Source organism: Peromyscus eremicus, chromosome 6 (genome assembly GCF_949786415.1).
Source record: "Peromyscus eremicus chromosome 6, PerEre_H2_v1, whole genome shotgun sequence".
Lineage (NCBI taxonomy): Eukaryota > Metazoa > Chordata > Mammalia > Rodentia > Cricetidae > Peromyscus > Peromyscus eremicus.
Window position 1 is genome coordinate 5,093,396 of NC_081421.1, and position 23,707 is coordinate 5,117,102.

At 40.0% G+C, this 23,707-nt stretch overlaps 1 protein-coding gene across 1 annotated transcript in view; it reads left to right on the forward strand.

The window, feature by feature from the left end:
- Slc7a11 (solute carrier family 7 member 11) overlaps positions 1-23,707 on the forward strand; it is a 74,252-nt gene that overhangs the window by 39,471 nt on the left and 11,074 nt on the right. Inside the window, exons 7-10 of the mRNA XM_059264665.1 lie at positions 18,049-18,172; positions 19,974-20,077; positions 20,719-20,815; positions 22,719-22,868. Coding sequence (XP_059120648.1) covers positions 18,049-18,172; positions 19,974-20,077; positions 20,719-20,815; positions 22,719-22,868 — 475 coding nt within the window. The remainder of the gene's footprint in view (positions 1-18,048; positions 18,173-19,973; positions 20,078-20,718; positions 20,816-22,718; positions 22,869-23,707) is intronic.

The following is a 23,707-nucleotide window of genomic DNA, read 5'->3' on the forward strand; positions in this document are numbered from 1 at the left end:
GGATCAGGTGGATCAGATGGCCAAGGTTCTAGATTTTTCTGCCTTTTGTTTTCTTTTTTTCTGCATGTAACCCAGGATGGTCTTGGACTTGCAATGTAGCTGCTTCTGCCTCTCCAGCACTGTGATTATAGACACCGGGCCACCATACCAACGGAGACACCATTTCTGCTTCTGGGAATGTTTTGCTTGGTGGCTTAGCTATCGATGTTCCTTGTCCTTTCCCACCATCTTGCTTATTAGAGAGGGATGCTTGGTAGCTGCCTGTCCTTTTAACTGTAGCATACCCTGTGTAGGTGGGACAAGAGGCCAGATGTGGGAAGGAGGGTGGATCATCATGGGAACCACACAAAGAGGGGAGATAGAAGGAACCCTACCTCAGTGGCCAGAGTTAGTTTCAGAAGGCAGAGTTATAGGTGGGTGAATGGGGGAAATGAACTGATCTATTAGACCTTAAAGCAAGGGCCACATCCAGGAATCTAACTCAGTGAGGATACCTGAGGAAGGGCTCATGATCTGTGAGTGGGCCAGGAAGCACCACTCGTGAAGAAATCAGTAATGCTGTGTGATGAGGAATCCCTGATTCTAGTTATTTTCTTTATCATATATGCTCACAGGAGACAGACAGTTCCTGGTAAACCTCGGAGGTCCAGAAGATTTTTAATTAGTACTTTTCCATGTGCCTTATTGGATCTCTTAAAAGATAAATACAAGCAGGAAAGGATCCTTGAAGAAGTCTCCTGTGTCACAGATGATGCTTTCAGTAACCCCTTTAGGATCTCGTTATTTGTTTGCACCAGTTAGCATGATAGAAGAGAGGGAGAGCCCTTCCTCGTAATTTTCACAAGTATTTGCAATCTTGCTTTTTACAAGTATTAACCTGCTGTTTGTGTGCTCTGACTCTCACCAAATGCAATTGTTGTGGGAACTAAGGATAATATATTCATATGTTTGACAGTGCCATTCTTACTTATTTAATGATAGACTATCTGATCTCCCTTCCTTCCCCCTCCCTCCCTCTCTCCCTCCCTTCTTCCCTCCCTCTCTTCTTTCTTTCTTTCTTTCTTTCTTTCTTTCTTTCTTTCTTTCTTTCTTTCTTTCTTTTTTGCCTTAACTTAGAGTTCAATTTGCTCATTATCTTAAGGTAAATGCCACCCTCGTTGGAAACACCACTATGAAGCAGAATTTATCTCATCTTCAGTTAAGCATTTGTAATCTTTTACTATATTACAAAATCATAGAATATTTTTGTACTTGGATTTCTAAGGAAATAGGCTTATGTTTCTTTGGGTTTGCTGGCTATTTGCTGCTATGCTGTATTTTCTTTATTTCTTTTACATTCTTTCCCTCTTTCTTTATAGAACTTTCTTGATAGTTCTACCCATGGGAAAGGCCTACCAGCTCTCAGCCTTGGTATACATCAGTTGTGAATGCTATAATCAAATACCATTGTATTTTGTAGAGGTCACACAGTACCACATGGAAAACTGTTTGTGAGTTTAATTTTGAAGCCCAGCATTCAAATATGCACTCATATGTGAAGAGTTGAAACTTAAGTGATGTACTCTTCTCACACAAAATGAAGATGGCAGGCTAGGATGCATGATGCTGTAAGTGAAGTGGTTTTTAAGGGTTGAGATGTCTATATATCACTGGGCTTTTACAGGTATCCCAGATCCTGCCTTTCCAAAGTGTCAGCTCTGTTGGTTTTTCATGATGCCATTTCTCCTTCTGATCCTTCTGTTAATCTATTCCCATTCTCTTTGGAACAAATAGCAATCTCTTAAATTTTTCATATTATCACCCTGTACTAATAGTTCTGTTTTTATTTATCTTCCTTTATATGTCTTTGCGTTATCTTTCATTGGCATGTCCTGCATGCCTTAGTTTATTAAATATCCCCTGGTCGTGTTTCAACCATGATCAATTTGGCTTGAGAGAATAAGTCACACCAGTCTATAATGTGGCTATGGCAAGATTTTAGCCTTGAAGTTAGCTGGTGGGGAAATGTCACCATTAGACATGTCCTGTGCAGCATTTAATAAAACTGTTCTTTAAAACAGTAAAATGCAGCTTTCTAAAATCATTTGGCAAGCAGATAACGGATGTGGTTTCTAGACTAGTAGAAGTAAGTAATCTATTCCAGGTCATTTAGCAAAGGTCGTGAAATCATAAGATTAAAAAGGAAATATTATGAAGAAGAAATGCTAAAGTTTCAGGATACTATAAAGGAATACCTGCTTTTATTTTCTCCAGTGTCTCCACATGTACAGTGACTCTTAGATTCTTCCTATCTCTGAGTGGCTATATTTAATTTTTCTGATATTGATACCATCAAACCATCAAAGTTCCACTTTCTGTATTTTGTACTTGGGGAAGGAACAGATAAATTGATACAGAAGACATGGTTAACTTTTGTTGTCTGTCTGAACATGACAAAACAATAAGTGAGCTGAGCAGTGACCGGAGGTCAAAGCTCTGAGGTGCTGTTTTAGAGCTGCGTAGGGCTTTAGGTAAGAAAAGTTAAACATGTCTGGAATGTATGAAATGTCTGTTTACTTGATCTTCCTGGCAGGGAGAGATGACCAAGGGACAATGTGGGGAGAAAGCAAGTATGCCCCGAACTCAGGGATGCGATGCTCTGAGTCATGGGGCTTTCCTCTTTATACTGCACCACAGGCTGAGCTGTGAGTCAGCATAGGGGGAAGCTCCACTCTGGGTGTCTAGGTGCTTTTTAAACCTTCAGGTTGATGATACAAATCCATGACTAAGCAGGGTAGCTAGACTCTCTGTTCTCTAAACATCATGTCAAATGAAGTGGTTATCATTGCCATTTCTGTAGAGACAGATGGGTGGAATTTCCAGGACTCAAAACTCTGCCTGCCCACTCTGCCCTTCTGATCAGAGACACTTAAACACCCTGACTCTCTTGTTTCTGAGTTCTCCTGAGGAGCACATGCTATTTATCTCATTTAAAAGTATCTGGGACTCAAAAAAAAAAAAAAAAAAAGAAAGAAAAGAAAAGTGGTTGGAATCCAATAATCCATTTAATCAGATAATGACCAATTTTCCACATGTTTTATACTCTGCTACAACAGTGAAAGTAACATTTTCAATAGCAATGAAAATGATTTTCATTGGATTTCTAATATGGCAGTATGCACTCTTTCTCTTTAATAATAACAGACGGCCAAATTTGAAAATTCCAACAAATTCCAAAAGAGAAACGTAGAGCCATGAGTAGTCTGTGAATCATACTGAATCAAAATAGTACTCACTTGGATAATTTTGGTCCTCAGTTCCCTACCCCTGTGTGTGTGTGTTCATGATTGTTTGGCTTGGGATAAAGATCCATATATATTTCTCTTCACAACTTGGGCATTCTGATATTTTCTTCTTGTTTATTTGTTGTGTTTTCCCAGGGTGTTGTCTACCTCATTAATGTCCCATTCTCAGCCTTATCTCACACACCTGCTGTGCCCCACACCCAGCTTCTTCTACTTAGGTGGCTACAGATCTGCCCTGGGTTTTTCATCTCACACTATCCCATTTGATTTCTGTATCCTTAGTGGACACCATTTTAGTGGTGGATGGCATACTTCTGTTTTTCTCTTTTTCTTGTTGAATGTTGAAAACATTTCAATTTTTCCTTGATACAATAATGCTTGATCACAGATTTCTTATATGTCTATGGATCCAGTTATTTCCTTAGGATTGAATGCCAGGTTGAGTCTACTTTTTAATGTGCACTGAGCATTGAAAGGTCACTGCTTGTATTGCCTAATGCCTTTTAAAGAAGACGCGCTGCTTCCCTTCAGCACCGGCGTCACTACTTCCTGTTGCTGGTTCTACTCTTCTTCCTCTGTACTTCTAGGGCCTGGACACAGCCTCGTGGTGCAGTCATTTTGTCTTCCCCCCATGTCACTTTTGTTCTGTTTGTTTGTTTGACATGCCAACTTGCAGAACTTTTGCATTTGCATTTAAATATAATAAGCATTTTAATTTATGTATATTGCTTTTATGGTCATAGCCTGTTTTGTATAAAACATTTAAACCTCTCTTTTACACACACATACTATTTTTGGAGAAAACCTAGTGTGTACACACACACACACACACACACACACACACACACACACACACACAAAGTGATAAAACCCCTAAGTTTATGAAGCTCATAAATTATGGCACTTGTCATGATATGATAATATACATTAAATTTTATGTTCTCTACTAAGATATTTTCAGGTCATTTCTTTTGGCATAACAGCCAATTACTATATAATTTTATTATTAAAAATCTTTTTATTTGGGAGAGAAAAGCTGCTTCCATTATTACTCTGTTACTTTAAACAAACCCAAATTGGGTACAACTTATGTTTGCATGGAGGAATTTTCTGTTCAGCTTTTTCTGTATATGGAAATAACATGAATAGTGCTTTGAAATGTAATGCCCATGGCTTTTCAAGTTATCTTGAAGGCATTATCTCTTATAATAATGCCCCCACTGTATCATTTGTGTGGCAGATATCTTTCTCCATACATTTCTTTCTCTATGGGCCATGCTTAATTATTAAGTTTGCTTCTTTTTGTCCTCTTGAATGAAAAGAAAGTTAATGAGTGAAGGTAGCTGTGAATGACATTCATTCTTTTTTCTTTTTGGCCTTCTTACCCTCTGAAAACACTAATACAGCATTTTAAACATGATTTTCTATTTTCAGAATACTTTTAATAAGCCAACATGCCAAAAATATTAACCGAAATACCAGTGATAACATAAAGAAATATTGTTGGTGATATTTGCAATTGCCAGCATTTCCCGTTGAGGATTAAATATTAGTTAAGTTTATAAACGCATCCAAACTCTTTGGGTTTATAATCATGAGAATTAATCTTTTATCACATGTTGGTAAAATAATAAACATATTTCCTAAGCAATTACATAGATTCCACTCTACATTAAAAAGAATAATACACACTTTTCTTCTTGGCATCTTCTCTTTTGAAGGAATGTATCTACCGAAAAGAGAGGAAAATCTTTTCCTGGCTTTCTTACATGTTGGCTACTTTTCTTAGAAAGTGGTGGTTATGGTGATATTGGCTTATTTCATCACTAGCCTGTTTTCCCCATGATGGCTCCAGGGTACTTGGTATATTTAAATTATACATTAGAAAACAATTAAACACAAACAAGCGCAGTTGTGATGTCTGTCCAATTGTGCACTGTTTTGACAGGGAGCCTTGCAGTGGTGTGGTGTACCCTTGTACCCTTTCTGGTCCAGCATTGGTTTCCAGTCAGTCTGTGTTTTAAGGAGCATCGTTTGTGTGTGACTGCTATGTGAATCCAGGAGGTTCCTAACTTTTATTAAAAATGATCTTGGCTAGGAGTAGCTTTATCCTGCTCACAAATCAGGTGTTCTGAGAGATTTTATAATTTAGGATCCACACAACACTTGGATGGGATGAATATTTCCTTCTGTGGTAGCTCCCTTGTTCCTTCCATTTACTTTTATGGAATCTTCTTTTGGGAGCTTTGCTGACTTATCACATGGTTGTGACAGTCATATAAGATGGAGTATGAATTAGAAAAGATGTAGTTTGCTTGAAGTGACTTAAATTTGCTCTCTTTTGTGTCTTCTCGCTACTCTAAAACTTAGTTTTATTTTAATTGATTAAAAATATCTAAGTTTTAGATTCTGACAGCATAAATGTCTCTTCCTGTTTTAATAAGATTTTTTTATTATTATTATAGGAGATGTCCTAGAAAGACAGTATACAAAAAATTTAAAATTTAACCCAGGACTGGAGAGATTACTTAACAATTAAGAGCACTGGCCACTCTTAGAACCTGTGTTCAATTTCCATTACCTACATGGGGGAGTCAAAACCATTTGTGACTCCAGTTCCCAGGTGATCCAACACACTTTACTTGCCTCCTGGGGGCTGGCAGGCACATGGTACACAGACATATATGTGGGGGGAAATACCTATAGACACAGAATATTTTTTAAAAAAAATTAACAGAAACCAAAGAATCCAAAAGCCTTTTCCATATGTGGCTAGAAGTGTCATAAAAGTAAGTTATCCTTGGGCTGGAGAAATAGCTCAGTCCTTAAGCACTTGGCTTACAAATGGGAGAACATGAACTTCGTTCCTAGAACCCATGGTGTATGAGCTGGTTATAATGATTGTCATTGTTAGATTTCTATTGCTGTGACAAACATCCAAAAGCAACTTGGAGAGGAAAAGGCTTATTTCATCTTACGGCTCTCAGGTCACACTCCATCGCTTAGGGAAGTCAGGGCAAGAATTCAAGGCAAGAAGGGAAGCAGAGGCCATGGAGGAATGCTGCTTATTGGCTTGCTCAGCTTGCTTTCTTATACAGCCCAGGACCACATGCCTAGGCGTAGAACCACCCACAACTGTGAAGGCCCTCCCATATCATTCAACCATCCATAAAATGCTCCATAGTTGTAGGTGGAGTTTTTTTTGTTCAGACCACAACCAGCTCTGGTCTGCCAGCTGCTTCCACATAACCACTCAGCGACTTATTATTAATTATGGATGCTCGGCCAATAGCTCAGGCTTATTACTAACTAGCTCTTACAACTTAAATTCACCCATTTCTATTGATCTATGTGCTGCCCCAAGGCTAGTGGCTTTTACCCCGAGCATGTCCTGCTTTTTTTCATCTGGCTGCTGGCTGTTGACTCTTCTGACTCCACCCTTCTTCTTCCCAGCATTCTCTCTGCCCAAAAGTCCTGCTTAGTCATCGGCCAAATGGCTTTTTATCAACAATGAAAGCAATACATATTTACAGTGTACAAAGATTTGTTCCACAGCACACAGGCCTGTCTACCCACAGCCAATCTAACAGAGATGGTTTTTAATTGAGGTTCACCTTCACATGTAACTCTAGTTTGTTTTGGTCAAGTTGACCAAACAAACAAAAACAATCCACCCAACCAACCAAATGAATAAACATAAAAACCCCAAAACAAAACAGGATAGTAACATGCTCTTGTAGATGATGAGAGACAAATAGACCCTCGGCAGTTGGCTGGCTACTTGGAGAACACCTGTGAAACTATACCCGAGGTTGGCCTCTGCCACACACACCCATGTATACACACACCCACAAACATAAAGATACAGAAGCATAAAATCAGTTACATTTCAGAGTGACAAACAGATGTTTGTCCTTCATCTTCAAAGATGTTTTCATTAGATACTTAGAGGAAATCTTCGGGGTACTTCAGAATGCTTAGGGAACACTTAATTTCTTTGTGGAATTTGTTGTCTATTAACACATAAAGACTTAAAGACACTGTTCCAAGACCTACTTAGAAAAGGAGGAAAAGGTTCTCTGAAAAGGGACACTTTGATCTAAGACCAACCAGAATGGGGAAATTTGGGACAGTCTTCTTAGGAGATAGTCCCCTACCCCCGGGTCCTGTTTGAATTTTAGGTTCCACTAGTGAAGAATTTCTGTACATTTGATATTTTAATCACTCTACTTATAATAATTAGCAAATAGAAGATATTTGGCAAGTGTTGGTCAAATCCACAAGCTTGGTGTCAGTTAACTTGCTCGATACCTTTATTGTATTGCTGTGTATACTCTCCTGAAATTCAGGTGATAATGGTAGGACACAATAAAGTTTTGACAGATGCCAAAGTGAAAACACAAGGACTTAAGAAGCCCCCCATGAGTGTTTATGGTGGTGCAGTCTGTGGAGGTTTGGTTTCATCACAGACTGTCTGTGTAGAATCAGGAGGGTGGACAGCTCACTTATCCACTAAATTATCTTCTATGATGATCGTTTTTCTTTCAGTCAGATTGGCACTTTTAGATGGTAATGATGGAAGGTGCTCTGATGTGTTGGGTGCCTGCTGAGGACAGCAACACATCTTTAGAGGAGGGAGGAGATTGTAAAGTTGGTGCCTGTTCTGTCCTCTGAGAGACAGAAAAAGCAAAGGCAAAACTACATTCTGGTGCTCTGGTCTAAGAGCAGGAATTTTGATGCTTCAGGGAATCCTCTGGGACTCTCATTTCAAAAACTGTAGAGGAATGAAGATTCCAGGGAGTGTCCTCTAGACTCCACCAATCCGATGCTCTTGTGTATTTACTAGTGATGGACACCTGACTGAGGCCCGGCTTTCAGAATGAAATGTAGAGACTTCCTAATGGTCCCATGAAATCAAGTTAGAACAAATATCAAAGTCAGAGTTGGAGTGACATTTAATGCTCCTCCAAACTATTTACACTGGGATCATATATATGGAAATTTTTAATTCTAGGCATGTGAGAAAGAAGGTGAGGGGAATTATGGAAGAGAAGAAACATAAGGGATCAATGGTTTTGAGCACCCCCTGCCCCGTTTCCCTTGATCATGTATCACTGAGTCATCAGACAGTGTGTTTGCCTTGATAATATTTTCCCTTCAGAGAGAGGTTTGCCTATGAAACTGTGGTCTAAGAAAAGATATTAGTAAATATAAGATGAATGCATGGACGCGTAGTTTTCAAAAGGTTTTACTTTTTTGCTGAAAGATAAAAGATCACAGCATTCCACTTCCTCTGGGAATATGAATCTTGATAGCTGGACAGCTTGAGAAGAGGAGAGGGAGGGCTTGACCATGCTCTGCCATTCTGCGGGCCCCTGTGACCTTTTCGGGCAGCTGTCAACCGTTCTAGCCAGGAGTCTCCGTCCTCACTTTCTTGACAATGACATATTATCTCTCCAAACTGGCAGAGTGTTTAGCCCATCAACTCTATTTTTTCTCTTCTCCACCTTTCCCTAAACTGCTATGTCATGTGCCCTGCAACAGGGGGTTTGCCACTTTGACTAAAGCCAGACCATAGCTGTTGGATCCTTAATCTGCTTTATACTTTCCTTGCTAAGATTAGCTTTATATACTAACTTTTTCCTCAATTACTATAGTATTAAAATTATTTTCAAATTTAAGGGTCAGATATATACAAATCATGTAATTATTCATATATAGGCACTTTTTAAAACTAAATTTTATTTTTAAGGTGTACCTTAGAAAGCCAAAGTTGAACCCCAAATCTTAACTAAGGCATAAAAGAACTCTGTAGGGCCATAATTGTAAAATTACCTTAGAATTCTGGGTCACACCATCCTTTTAAAGAGGATTCTGCTACGTAAAAGCAACAAACGTGAACGTAACTGGTTGAAGTAGCTCAAGAGTACTCCATCATTTTGTCCGTGGTCTGCCTTCTATTCTGGTTCCTAGAGATATAGTTTAAAAACCAGTTGTCTACTTGACTACCAGATGTGAAAGTTAAAAAGATTATTATTAATTTGACCTGACATCATTGGTCATAGATATTGGAGGCAACTTTGGTGGCAGATGCAATAGTTTATCAAAACTGAATGGCTACGTGTCTGACTGCACCATTTCTCATTGTCTGCCAGAAATGTGATGGTTGGTCTATTTTATGTGTGTACAGTAGCATGTTGTCAGTTCCTACTAACTGACATGAAGAAATTTTGACACCACTTTGCATATACCACCCAGCAGTGGGTAGGCTCAGTACACACTGCCTTGCTTCCATCGTTGGAGTTTCTTTAAATTTGCATCATTGGGGAGACAAGTGGGCAATTACGTTTTTCTTTTTGTTAGATTGGTGGAAATTTCAGTAGTTTAAGATACTCTGCATTGCTTCAAAATAGCAAATAATAAGAGGTGTCTGTTGTTTCTGGGGAGTTTGCATAATGATTCATTTTCTCTATCCTAATTTGTTCAGACAAATATCCATTTTGATTTGACATTGTCATTTAGACCATTAAGAATTTTATGTCATTTGCTCATCTTTTGTAAACTAAATAATATATTATACAATACTACTTAATGAGGTCACATTTTCAGTCTTATCAACCCTAATTAAGATCTATAAATATAAAGAAAGGGATCCACACAATGGAAGTCATTTATTCTTTGATTATTTAGGTTAATGCTTCTTGAACTAACAGTCAACCCACAGAATGCCTGTGGCTTTAAACCACCAAAAGGTTACTTCTTAAATCTTACAGCATCCCATTTTGGGTATGCATGGATCCTTGGTAGGCTTTTGTCTATGTTAATTCTGCAATTCAGATTTCCTCCCATGGTATGGCTTCCTCGGGAAATAGTCTTGCTTCAGTTTGCAGGAAAAATGCCGCTCCCCTCCCCCAAGGTCCAGGAAATAAAGACTTGGTCCAAGTGTGGTACTTTTAGGAGATGATAGAATCATTGAAAGGTATGGCCTTACTGTGTGACACTATTCCTGTGAAGTGAACAAATGTAGGGAACTGACAATAATAACTAAAGTACAGATACCACCAGAGTGCAACTTGATGAACCAATAAAGTAATTGGGGTTACTTATAGAAATATGGGTGAGAGGTTACTTACAGGAGCAGACATGACTCAAAGACTACCTTGACTCCCAAAGCCCACTCTAGCACAGAGTTTTCACAAAAGCTGGGAACCTGGAGTACACTGCAGAATTTGCAGACAGCTCAACAATTGGAGAGTGTCTCTTCAGGCTGCTCAGCGGGTCTCTGCCTCTTAGAGGCAGCTGGGCAGGCCTGAGCTTGTCTCTCAGCAGTCCTTACTGAGTATATATGGAGAAGGAGGAACTTCCTGAGGCTTTTGAATTGTTTTCTTTCTGAGTTTTAATGAGTTTCCCTGAAGGGTGGCATTTTCATCTCTCTTTAGAGCGTCCTGAGTCTTACCGGGGCTTCTCTTCAAGACAGAACTCTTTACCTGGTTGGAAACTTACACATAGGCATCCTGGGAGTTCTTTGGGTCAATGAAAGTTTGCTGTTGAAGGAGATTACTTGATCTTGTTTCCTTCTTTTGCCTCAGTTTTGTTCTTTGCCATGACACGAGGGGAAAGGTTTTGTTCCGTTACACACTCCAGTCATGAAGTGTGGCCTTGCCACAGTCTCAAGCAATGGGGTCAGGTGGCCATACACTGATATATCCAAAGCAGTGAGCCAGAAGACACTTGCCTCTTCAGATATTGACTCTTTTGGGGAGTTTGCTACACTGATAGAGCATTGACTAACATAGAAACCAGATCCCAGCTAGGGCAGGGGTAGTAGCCATCTTAGCTTCTAACTCAAATCATCTATTCACATCCTGTAGCTAAGAATGAGTCACATTCCCTCCTACATAGGAGGAAGCCTGGTAACTGGGTTCTCTTCTGGGTGGCTACTTCTCAGGAATATGTAGATTTGAAAGAGGAACACACAATGGTGTGTAGTTTCATGCCTTGTTCATAAATCTGAATTTCAGGAACACCATTGTAAAAAGTGGTTCACTGAGACCTCAGTATACTTTGAGTCAAATCATGAGCAATATAATGAAATTTAAAGAGAAGTATTATTATATGCATGTCATAACAAAAATAAGAACTAACCACTACTGTGGAATTTAATTTATTACTATTAAGATATTTCTTCCTATGATTTAATTGCTGGCATTTAATTTAAAGCTAGTTTTGTCTTTATATACTAGAACTCGCCTAAAATATGCTTGTGTTTGTTCATTATAAATATAGATAACTGTAATGTATCCAGAGGACACACACTAAATCTTCAGAAAATGAGAAAAAATGAGATGCACACAATGCAAAGTTTTTGAGATTGTATAAAGTGGAAGCAAATGAAAATTTATGCTCATGCTACATTTTGTTGCATAATTTTATTTAGTCATGAATTTATTCTGGAACAAAAAATAAAGCGTTTGCAGGATAAAATGCTTATATTTATGTTTGCAACTGCTTATTACCCTGTGTTTCTGAGTTATACGTTTGTGTTTCTCTTCGTTTGTCCTATGAAGTTTTGGGGGAAACTTGATCCTTTTTGCCCTCTTTCTTGGTCCTCTTCCTATGCCCCTCTTTACACATCCCTCTATGTGTGTTTTCTCTTGAGCCTTTTGTGACCCTCCAATCTTAATCCTTGTCTATTAATTTCTCACATCTCCTTCCAGGTCTGTCTGTCTGTCTTCTCTTTCTGTTTCTCGACCTCTTCATCTGTGGACACAGAATGGTGAGATTTAGATGAGACAATGGTACTAGATTTGGAATGTGCCAGCACAACTACCCATGGTCTTGCTATATTCCATGGGAAGTGGGGGATGGGCCAGATAGGACTGAGCTCAGTAGTAGTTTTGTTTGCACTTACGTTACAATGTGTTTGTTGTGTTGGTATGTTCAACTGTGCTCCAGAACGGTCATTAGGCACGAACACAAATCCTTTCAGAACGTTAAACAGGTTCTTCTGGTATTTTCTTCCTCGTAAATTTTTTTTTTTTTCCTTTCAGTGTCAAACAACACCTTCTCAGTTGCTTTCAACATGCCCTCAAGTGGGTTTCTTTTGCACATTTTAGTATCCCATTCCCACTCTTAATGGACAACTAGAGATGTAGCAACACTATCGTAAATGACAATGAGGCAAAAATCCCTGGAAAAAATAGGAGATGCATATGAACTTAGCCATGGAAAATTGTCAGTCACAGCTATAATTGCCCCCTTTGCTAAAAGTGCAAGTGAGTACATGGCCACATGGGACAGTCCAGTGTCCAGGGGTTGCTGAAGACACTGTTATTAACAAGACTAAGGAAAGATGATTGACATATGTGTAGCTGGAAAGTTTCTTTCCATCTCCCGCCAAGCCCAGGCAGTCCCGCAGCCCACTTATAAAATAAACACACAGACTCTTATATTATTTAAACTGTTTGGCCTAATGGCTCAGGCTTCTAGCTATCTAGTTCTCACATCTTAAATTAACCCATTTCTATAAATCTATACCTTGCCATATGGCTCGTGGCTTACCAGTATCTTACATGTTGGTTCTCATGGCGGCGGCTGGCAGCGTCTCCTGACTCAGCCTTCCTGTTCCCAGAATTCTCTCCTCTGCTTGTCTTGCCTATAATTGCTGCCTGGCTACTGGCCAATCATCATTTTATTTATACAGAGTGATATCCACAGCACATATGTGAACATAAAATCATGTGCATGAAACATGTAGAGGAAGCTGTTCCTTGAAACAAGCTGATTAATATTTGGTCTGTCATACACAGCTAAATTTTGAAGAATTTAAAAAATTAATAACAGTGATTAATAAAAGAAACGATAACTCTCAAAAAGCAAGTTGGTGAATCCAAAAGAGAGAGGTAATGAGGTTTGAATTATTTCTTTGTCAAATCTCTGAAAAAATGATATAAGTCTTTTAAAGTCCCTGCAGGGTCACTATAGAGAAAATCTGAAACAAGTATGTCTCTAAAATAAATAGTTAGAATTGGAAGGTACTTAATATAATTATAAATACTTTATGTTACAGTGAAGAATGGCTGCATTTCAAGTACGTGAGGGCAAAGCCCCCTGTTTCCCAGCAGACAGAAAAATCCTTGAAAAATGTTAGTCTTCCTTTATTTATTTATTTACATCCCCCCTTTTTTTGTTTTTTTACATTAAGAAGTTTGCCATTCTTTTGCTCTTCTTGATCATGACTTTTTTTGTCCTTTCTTACCTTGAATGCCAAATACATGCATTGAAATATTAGTGCGTTCTAAATAGAAAGTTGAAACATTTACCACTTTAGAAGGTTCCAGAGCATATAAGAGTAGGAGTGTGTGTGTGTGTGTGTGTGTGTGTGTGTGTGCATGTATGTATGTGTATGTGTGTGTTTGTTTTGTTTTTTAATAACTTAGTTGTCTGCCACTGTGTCCTGGCCCATATCTCAAACATAAGAGCACATCCATAGGGGATTAATGAGTTCTAGGTTGCCATGGTGGCCAAGGAGCTAACGAGGGTGGGGGTGGGGAGATGGGGAAGGGTGGGGGTGGGCAGTAAGTTCTAGGTCCTCATGGTGACTGAGGAGATTAACAGGCTTGGGTCACAACAGTCTTGGGAGATTTTGTTCATGTTATGAAACAATCTTGGGCTATCCTAAATTCACACAATTAGGGCATTGCTTTGGTCACCTGAGCAGCAAAACTCCTTTTAACTTTGGTGTTCCTTGAAGGACTACAGCATCAAGCTGCATTTACTCACTCTCATTTTACAGCAGTAGCTCCTTCTGGTCTAATTGAAAGTCTGGAAACAATCTTTCTGGTACTTAATAATAACATGCTTAACAGACTCTCTACCTTCAGTGACTGTTGGGTTCATAGTCTTATATGCATGGCATACGATGTGTAGTAGAATGATTGGCTTGATAATGGATTGCCTACATAAAACATGATGTGCATCCATTGACATACCAGGACCCTATGGATCTGGAACTTGAAATAAAAGTCAAGATGCCCTTGCAAGAGCTTGAAGCACTGGCAAGGCTGAGTTTGAGTTCTAGCTCTCCACTCACTGCTTCTGTGACCTTGACCCATATCACTAACCAAAAAGCCTTGGCTTTTCTGCTTAAAAGAATATGGGAGTTAGCTCCCACTTAAATATATGATTGTGCATTTTATTTACTTATTTTATGTATCATTCCACAGTGATCTGAATGCAGCACATCTACTTAAGTATCAAGTGTCTTTGTAGGGGCTATGCAGATTCTTAAAAGGCAAATATCCACCCATCACTTTTGGAAAATAAGCCATCACTCATAACAAAAAAGAAATGGAAAAGGAGCTCCTGAACAGGCATTTCAGACTTCCAGTTTAGTAGTTTCAAAGAATCAAACATTCTTCCTTGTGTGCCAGAATGGCTAGAGATGCCAATTTAAATTAAGAAGTTGGAAGACTATGATATTTTTGAAGACAATTTCCAGCTAATAAAAATATCATACACACACTCATTGCCTGCTAATCGGAAAAAGCATATGTAATGACGGAAGGCTCTTGAGGATGAGGGAACTCTTCTCACTAAATTTGTGTTCTGTTCATCATAACAAACATGTTCAAACACTTGAGAAAGAGGAGGGTTTACAGGTGTGCGCCATTCGTATTCATCACGAAGCTAATGCTTTGTTACCCTTTAGGATGGGTGTCTACCTTTCACTAATTTAGAAGCTTTGAAATATCCATGGCCTCTCGGCTCCTTCCTCTAATTCCTTTTATTTCCTGTGCTACTAGTCTTCCTCTTGGGTTCCTAACCTTGCTTATCTGCCCTCTGCATCTAAAGTGTCCAGAAAGCTCACTCTGGTGTGGCCTAAAAGCTTTTATCAGTTCATAAGCTTTGATACTTGTAATCAGGACTTAACCGCGTGGTGCCCAGCCCAGATCAGGCCAGCTGCTCACCTTTGTAAATTGATGCTTTTTATGCCAAGGCAACCACAGAATCTGCCCCACCCCTTTCCCTTCCTTCAAAGGAGAAAGGGACCTGAGGACAGTCAGTAAGGCTAGCAGCTCTGTGGCCACAGTGTCTCTAGTTCCCGTGGGTTCATTTGATCTAATTGGAGAGAATCATGGTTATTGTACTCAACAGCATACCCTCTCATTCTTTGGACCCCTTTTTCAGCTGCCTGTGGTTGTCCCTCTCAATAGCTACCTAGTATATTTGACTCCACATCACATTTGTTAATAAGTCATTACAACCTATTTGACAAACATGTTGACTTATTCCCTTTTTGTATACAAACATGTCTGGGGAAATTCATCAAGTGAACATCTTTTCTTTTTAAATAATAACAACAATAATAATCATAATAATAAATAATCTGTTCCATAAAATGAGAAGTTATCTGAAAACACTCACCTTTCACTACAGTTCTACAAAAGCGTGATAAGAACCTCTGAATGCTTCTCCTTCCTTTACAGAAACCTATGAGAAATGTAGTCTTGATGAGACTTCCCCAACTCACTTAATATTCTATATCATAATTTCCATAAACATTAATATAGCTGAGGGAGCCACACTTGTGGCTTAATTGATTCCAAGTTAGGCCATGCACACAGCCGAATCCTGAATTCCACTCTGATATCCTTGGACAGTTACTTAAGCTCCAAAGACTCCATTTCTTCATAAATAAAATAGTGATGATGTTTCCAGCTTACAGGAATTTCCAAGGATAAAATGAGGCAGATTTGGGAAATACTCGGTAGAAGGTTGTGGCCGGCTACAGCCCAGTGGCCTTAACTGCTGCTGTTATGTTGTTAAACTGAGAAAGAGGGAACACTAACTTAGATGGCTGGATTAGCTAAGCCTGCCTCTGATAAGATGGGTATTGAAAGCCCCACTAAGAAACATACAACGAAAGGGACCAGGCAGGGGTCTGACTTCTAGATACAGGGCTAAAAAACTCAGTTCTTGGTTGGGATGACCATAGTCCCAAATTCCAGATGTGTTTTTTTGTTATTTCTCAGCATTATATGGTATGGCCATGTTCCCTATCTTGTGCAAGTTAGTCACCCCACTGCACTGAGCAATGTCATCTCAGTTTTTATTACTAGAACCTTGACATACCTTAATCAACCATGGCCTTGGAAGGAATGGAGGGTCTGTTTCTTCCCTTCTCTGCATCTCCATCTTCCTTTACTGAAAAAGTTCAATACAAGTCAGTGAATGGCTGAGAAGGGGAATCCACCTCACCTCTTCCTGCTCACCCCTTTGCAATGCTATCCAGTCTTTCAGAGAAACAGATTTTGTCTTTAATTCCTTCACTGCCTTGTATTTCTTTGGCCCAGTGATTTTTATTTTTTTCTTTCTTTTGACTTAAATTTAGCACCTATCAATTACAGCTAGTGAGGCCTGTCACAGTGCTCACAGGAAATTCCACGGGACCCTCTTCACACTGGGGATGGAGAACATCTGCTACTTTCATGTTTGGATGCCAGGATTTAGAGGTCAAGGCTGAAGGCTTTGGGGATCTGGGCAAGTGTCAGGCTGCAAGCAGCATAATGAACGGCAGTTGCTGACTGTCATTTTGCCTGTTCTCAACAGGGAATATTGCCACTCAGTATAATGAGCTGGGCCTCAGTGTGTTAAATGCATCTAGCTTGGCCAGTGAAACTGGCTATGCCTTTTGCCTCCTGGTTCTGAACTGCATTTTCATCTTGGAAGAAATTATATTGAGGTCTTCATTAGTGGCACCCAGCAGGGGGGAAGCCTCTGTGAGGGCTGATAGCAGGATGGCAAAAAATAAATAAATAAATAAATAAAAAATAAATGACCAGCTTTTGTGTGGGGAGTTGAAGGTTTAAGTTGCCTGAACTGGAAAGAGTCTGAGGAGGCGATTATGTTAAGCAAGTAATGTGTATCGGTAACATGGAATCAAATTATGAGGGTCAGTAGCTTCCTGGCTTTCCCACTGCACTAAATGAAGACATAATATTGCATTTGTGCCGGGTACTTCTTGAGGCCACCTAGTGTCAGCACTGTCCAGTCGTCCATACTTCCCAGCATGTCACCTCTAATTTCATGGGATTATCTGCACGGCTGCTTTATTAGATGCTCATGAGCTTGAGAGTCCTTTGAACTCACAGCAGGGCTGTGCAGAGTCATTATTGTGAGCACTTCCCTTACATGCAAAATTCTTAGTGCCATCTTTTTACGAAGATAGATACATCCCACTCTCTTGCTTCCAAATGTCTTCACTTGTTTGCACCACAAGCTGCCTAACGGGAAAACACTGAATATGAAAGATGCTTTGGAGGACTCCCTTTAAAAAGCTGTCAGTACAGTGGATTAATAGCAGAAAGGTATGTGCTCCCTAGTGAGCAGCATCAGGGTCACTTTGGAAAATAGGAATGATGCTGATCCCATTGAATCAGAAAGTTAGGGATAGGCTCAGTGGCCTGTGCTTTAACAAGCCTTCCAGGTGATCGTGAGGTTAGTAGAAGCATGGCAATAACATTCATGGAAAAAAGAAAGGAACAGACCGAAATATTTGGGAATGAAACAATAAACAAGTTATACAAAATACCTGCCTCCATGGATCTCATTAAATTGCAAAGATACTTTGTTCTGATAAAATGTCCCTCCATATGCCAGTCACAGGCAATGCCATGACATCCTGCACTGGAATGAGTCCTCTTTATTCTTTGGTCGTAGAGAGCGCATGACGACTCATAGGTGATGTCTCTGTGTGTTTCAGAACCATCCCCCTTGCGATCTGCATTTCCATGGCTGTTATCACAGTTGGCTATGTGCTGACAAACGTGGCCTATTTTACGGCCATCAGCGCTGAGGAGCTGTTACAATCCAATGCTGTGGCGGTGGTAAGTCCACATTAAAACCATGCCAGCTTGAATTTAGGCTAAGGAGATTCCCTCCAGGAGAAAATGTTTTGGAAGTCAGTAATCTTTTCTTGACCTGTATGATAATATTTTGAAAATTTTGAGCACACCTTACTTAGCATATATCATGTCTCTGCCATAGATTCTCTTTGTTTTTATTTTAATCTCCTAGAAAATATTTCCACGTATAGCTGCTTAAAACTCCATCAATACTGTCTTAGGAGGAGGAGTTATTTTCCCAACATGTCTCTATGGACAGGTGGACAGTTACTGAATGTAAATAAATGTGGATTTTGATTTGCAAAGTGCAACCCGCCTCTGCTCATTTCTAGTTATAAACTTTTCAAATGTTGACTTGATTCCTCTCCAAAGTATCGTTCTTGAAATTTCAGGAGGACCATGTCTATCTATTTCTAGCATAACCTTGGAATAGTAGTGTTGGAGAATTTATAAATTTGGGAACAACTAGGCAATTAAATGCTAAAGAGATGTTGCTGTAATACTTGAGGATGCCAGTGTGCATTGTAACTCCCTAAGAATATATACATATAATTCTAAAGCATTTCTCTAAATTTATTTGAAAACCAAGATCATAGTTGTTTCCAAAGATCATGCTATGAGGCTGTTTCTGTAACACAGACTTTTATTTTGCTCAAACATTTTGGCTTGTAAGAAAGAATTCACTCATTAACTCAAAAGCAGGAAGGGTGAAAAAATTAAAACTGTCCATGAATGTCAATTCCTTTTAAAATAGGATCACTTCCTATCAACACCACCCACAGGGGATAATTATCTCATTTTGTGTGAACCAACTTATGAGTTCACTGTATGAAAAGGCTTTGTCCACTGGTGGGCTTGCTATCAGGCAATGACATGTATAAAGCTTCTGGGTGTCTGGTCAGTTGCCTCACCTTTCTAGGCAAAGGGCAGCACTAATTTTTTGAGAGCATAGTGGGTTCAGTTAATTGCATAGCTCCAGCTGCATCAAGAACAACGAAAAAAAAAAAAACACTCTACATTAAAAAAAAAAAAAAAGTGTGTCCTTCATAGAAATGTACAGGGCCACACATGTGACAGCCTACGAGGAAATCCCAGAACTTTGTCTACCTTTTCTATTTCCTGTCACCTGTCAGGATTGGAATTGTGTTCTAGCTTTTTATAGGAAAGCCTGGTAGGAAATGACAGCTTCCTGGGATGGGGGAGGGCTAACTCCATAAACAGGTTCAGCTGGTATGACTGTACTGGAGGAAAGAACAGTGCAGACCGGCGCATTCGTGTGACATAACTGATCAGCTTGTGTGTTGTCTTGTTTTACCGTCTAGCACCAGGGTTGGTATGTGAAACAAATACCTGTAACTCGCGTGAATGCTTATCCTTACCCCATCACACAAAGGTGGCTTTCTGGGCGAAAGAGCACGCTTTGTGCAGAACCATTTCTGTCTCTAAAAGTAGAATTTCCGAATTGAGCTTCCTCCTCTGATCAGAGTCAGAGACGATATACATCATAGTTGATAAAGATTCCGCAAATGGATCGTTGCTTTGAAGGGAGAGAGAGGGCGGCTGTTGAGACCTTTGCTCACAGGTCTGAGACAACCAACGCTATGGTACCCGCTTCTGATGATTGTCTGTGGAGTCAGTTTGACCCCAACCAAAAGGAAGGATTATAAAACATTCACGTAGCACCGGGCTAATAGAAAGTCAAAGAGCAAGTTTGGCCTAAATTGTTTCATTTTATTCCACTTTCTGGGAAAGCATTAATTTGCTTCGTTCTTTCTTTCCCCAGACCTTCTCTGAGCGGCTGCTGGGAAATTTCTCATTAGCAGTCCCGATCTTTGTTGCCCTCTCCTGCTTCGGCTCCATGAACGGTGGCGTGTTCGCTGTCTCCAGGTGAGCGAGTTCATGTATTTTCAGAAACACATTTCTGTTTTAGAGATTGGATGTGATAAGGATAACTTTTAAAGAGAAAAGCAATAGAGCCTCCGAACCTGTTGTTTTTAAAGGGATATGCAAGTTTGGAGTAGATTCAAGTGAAGCATGTTTGATTCTGTCCAGTAGAGGGCGCTGCGGGCCTACATATAGCCCGCTCCTAGCTGGCCATGCGGCGTTTTTTAGAGTCTGTCTACAGAGTCTCATAACAGCTTTTATTTCTGGCGATAAAGTCTTTTGTTTTTTCTGAAGGTGCCACGAAAAAGAGTAAAGTAGAAAGCAAAAATAACCACCCCACCATCTGTAACCCTTTTGCTTTGTTTGATGGTACGAAGATTTCTTATTTCCTTATGTTACATTTTAAATCAGATAAATCTGAATGCCACATGTATGTACATGTGTGTGCAATGCATGTGGGCTAGATTGGATTGACACTAGCAATCTAGAACTGACTTTGCCACCAGCTCTTTGTGTGTAGGAAAAGCTCCACGCAGTGGGATGTTGCTGTTGCTTTTTCTCGAAGAATAGTATGATATGTCCCAGATTTCCCTTTGGAATGATTGATTCTATCGTCAACTCCACCCACGTTTTTCTCCCACCAGGCTATTCTATGTCGCATCTCGAGAAGGGCACCTTCCGGAAATCCTCTCCATGATTCATGTCCACAAGCACACTCCTCTGCCAGCTGTTCTTGTTTTGGTAATGCACATTAACAAGTATATGTAGATACAACCTCACAAAATGTTTAGCAGAAAGAGGGAGTTGAAACAGACATCCTAATTCACCACTCACTTGGTGCTCATTGTATCATGTTCGGGAGGCCAGAGATTTTGCCATGGCTTCCTTTGATTTTGCCATGGTTTCTGATGTGTATGGGATGCCCTGGGGAAGGCCCCACCTCTCGTCTCTTTCACCTTTGAAAAGATTTGTAAGGTATAATGGGAAGTAGGTGCCGTGGTTTCTCTCCTTGGCAGAAAACCTCAAAGGAAAAAAACCACAAGGACATAGTCTGAACCACTGACTCAGAGTTCAGCTGGAAACAGACTGTGCTAACATTACCCATTGTCTCCTCCTGGCCCCCATCATAATGAAACACACACAATGTAATTCAAAGCATAGACAAAACACTAAGCCGTGAAATGGTTCTCCAATCGTAAGTGAGACCTGTGAGAGCTAACCTTACAGAGAAGAAAGGAAAATCCCACATGCAAATGGAAGCTGTGGATTTCTCTATGCCGGCAACAATGTTTGTGAAATGTGGGCTACAAAAGACTGTAAAAGGTAGATGAGCCCTCAAATACCCATTGGCAATGATATAGTCATTTTTATTTTAGTAGCTTCTTTTTTTCTCAACTGGAATGTCCTGTCGAGAGTGCCCTAGGAAGCACTGAAGATTTTTTTCTTTTCCATGCACTTAATTTGTTTCAGAATGTTTCCTTGAAATTTCTTTTTAAAGTACGCACACACTCTGTGAGGAATCTGGAAGCTAACGTCACGTGTGGGAACAGGATGTATTATTCCATGAAGAAGGCTTTCATCTGAAGCATCTGCTATCAGTCAAGGCATCCTTGGCTTTTTCAGCTGCAGAGGCCTGCTCTGTGGCTCTCCAGGCTTCATTCTTTCCTGTTCTTGAGGGCCACATGCAGTTAGCAAAAGGGGGGAGTTGACCTGGACCAGGAAAATGTCAATGTTTTGCTTTCAGGAGCTGAAAGATTCATCTCCACATGGTTGTTTCCTGTGTGCATCTCAGGAATCACTTCAGAGCTTCCTTTAAGCTTTCTAGTGGAGTCTGCATTTAATATTTATGATTGGCACTTGCTAATAATTGATTCTGCATTGATTTTGAGTGATCGAATGTCTTTTTTTTTTTTTTCCTTTTTATTCTTTAGAAACAAATTGTTTGGGGTAGGGTGTACCTGGTGCACTGCTAGCCTTCAAAGCATGAGAACCTGAGTTTAGTTCCCTAGAACCACATTTTAAAAAATGCTGGTATGGTGGCCTGGGTTCAAAAATCCTAGTGCTGGGGTGGGGGGCACAGAGATAGGGAGATCCCTGGAGCCCACTGGCCAGCCAGCCTAGCCTACAGGGTCAGTTCTAGGCCAATGAGAGACCCGATCTCACAAGGTAGAAGTTACCTGAGGGATGGCAGGCTGAGGACAACAGCCAAGATTGTCCTCTGGCCTCCACATGCATTTATAAACATACCTGCATTTATAGATGCGTGCACCTGCGTATAGATGGACACACATTCACACAAAAACAAAACAACAACAGAAAACACGTTGTCTCCTCTCCAGGGACAAGAAGGAACTGACAAAGTAACAAAACAGCAAATTCACAGAAAATCCCAACTGAAAAGGGGGGTGATAATGGCACCCTCCAGCTGAGGCTTAGTTGCAGCCTAAGAACAGAATATGGAAAAAAAAAAAAAAAAAAAAAAAAAAAAAAGCGTGTGGAGTCTAGGCTTCGGTCAGGATGATGGTTTCTGGTTATAAATAACCACTGGAAAGACGCTTGTAATGGGAGGCGAGGTTGCTGTTCGGTATTGCCTGCTCCCTCTTAGTTCCCTGCATTTACTTTACCTCCTCTCCTCCCCCACCAGCATCCTTTGACGATGATAATGCTCTTCTCCGGAGACCTCTACAGTCTTCTGAATTTCCTCAGTTTTGCCAGGTGGCTTTTTATGGGGCTGGTAGTTGCTGGGCTGATTTATCTTCGATACAAACGCCCAGATATGCATCGTCCTTTCAAGGTAACCGCAGCGGTCTTGATGGGTTTCCATAAATCTCTCTCCTAATACCTAGACCTCTTTTTCTCATAACTTGATGAGGGGGAGGTTGGGGGGAGGGTGGGGTACTGCAGTGTAAAATATTTAACTCTTGCAGGGAACGCTCCTAATATGCTTCACTTAGGGAAAATATATACATTAGTAAGTGTGCTACAGTGAATTCGTCACAGATTTTATCTGTTGAGAAAAGAGAGTGTTGAAAGATACTTTTGATGTTGGGTTTTCATGCATGGCTTGGGGTGTTCAGAGGGTGTAACACCCCTATCTGTCTTCATATCCAATTGTTGACACAGCTGGGCTGTGAAAGGCAGAGTACTTCATTAATTATAACTGGGAAAAGGGTGTAGCTTTGCAGATTAGTAAGCATTTTAACTTGTTAACATTGTAGTATTATTCCTCCATGTACTCTAAAGCAATGGTTCTCAACCTGGGGAACCTGGAGGTCAAATGACGCTTTCACATGGGTCTCCTAAGACCATAGGAAAACACAGATATTTATCTACATTATGATTTATAACAGTAGCAGAATTACATTTATAAAGTAGCAACGAAAATAGTTTTATAGTTGGGGGTCACCACAACATGAAAAAATATATTAAAGGGCCACAGCATTAGGAAAGTTGGGCACCACTGTTGTAAAGAAATATGAAATAGCAAAGGAAGATCTTGCCACCAAGTAGGAGGAACATTCACTGTAGCTGACAATTCCCTTTGGGAAAGCAGAAGAACAGGCTTGTCATCTCCCCCAGCCTCAGACGTCCATGGGTCAGTGCGGTCTCACTATTTATTTGCTTTGAAGACAT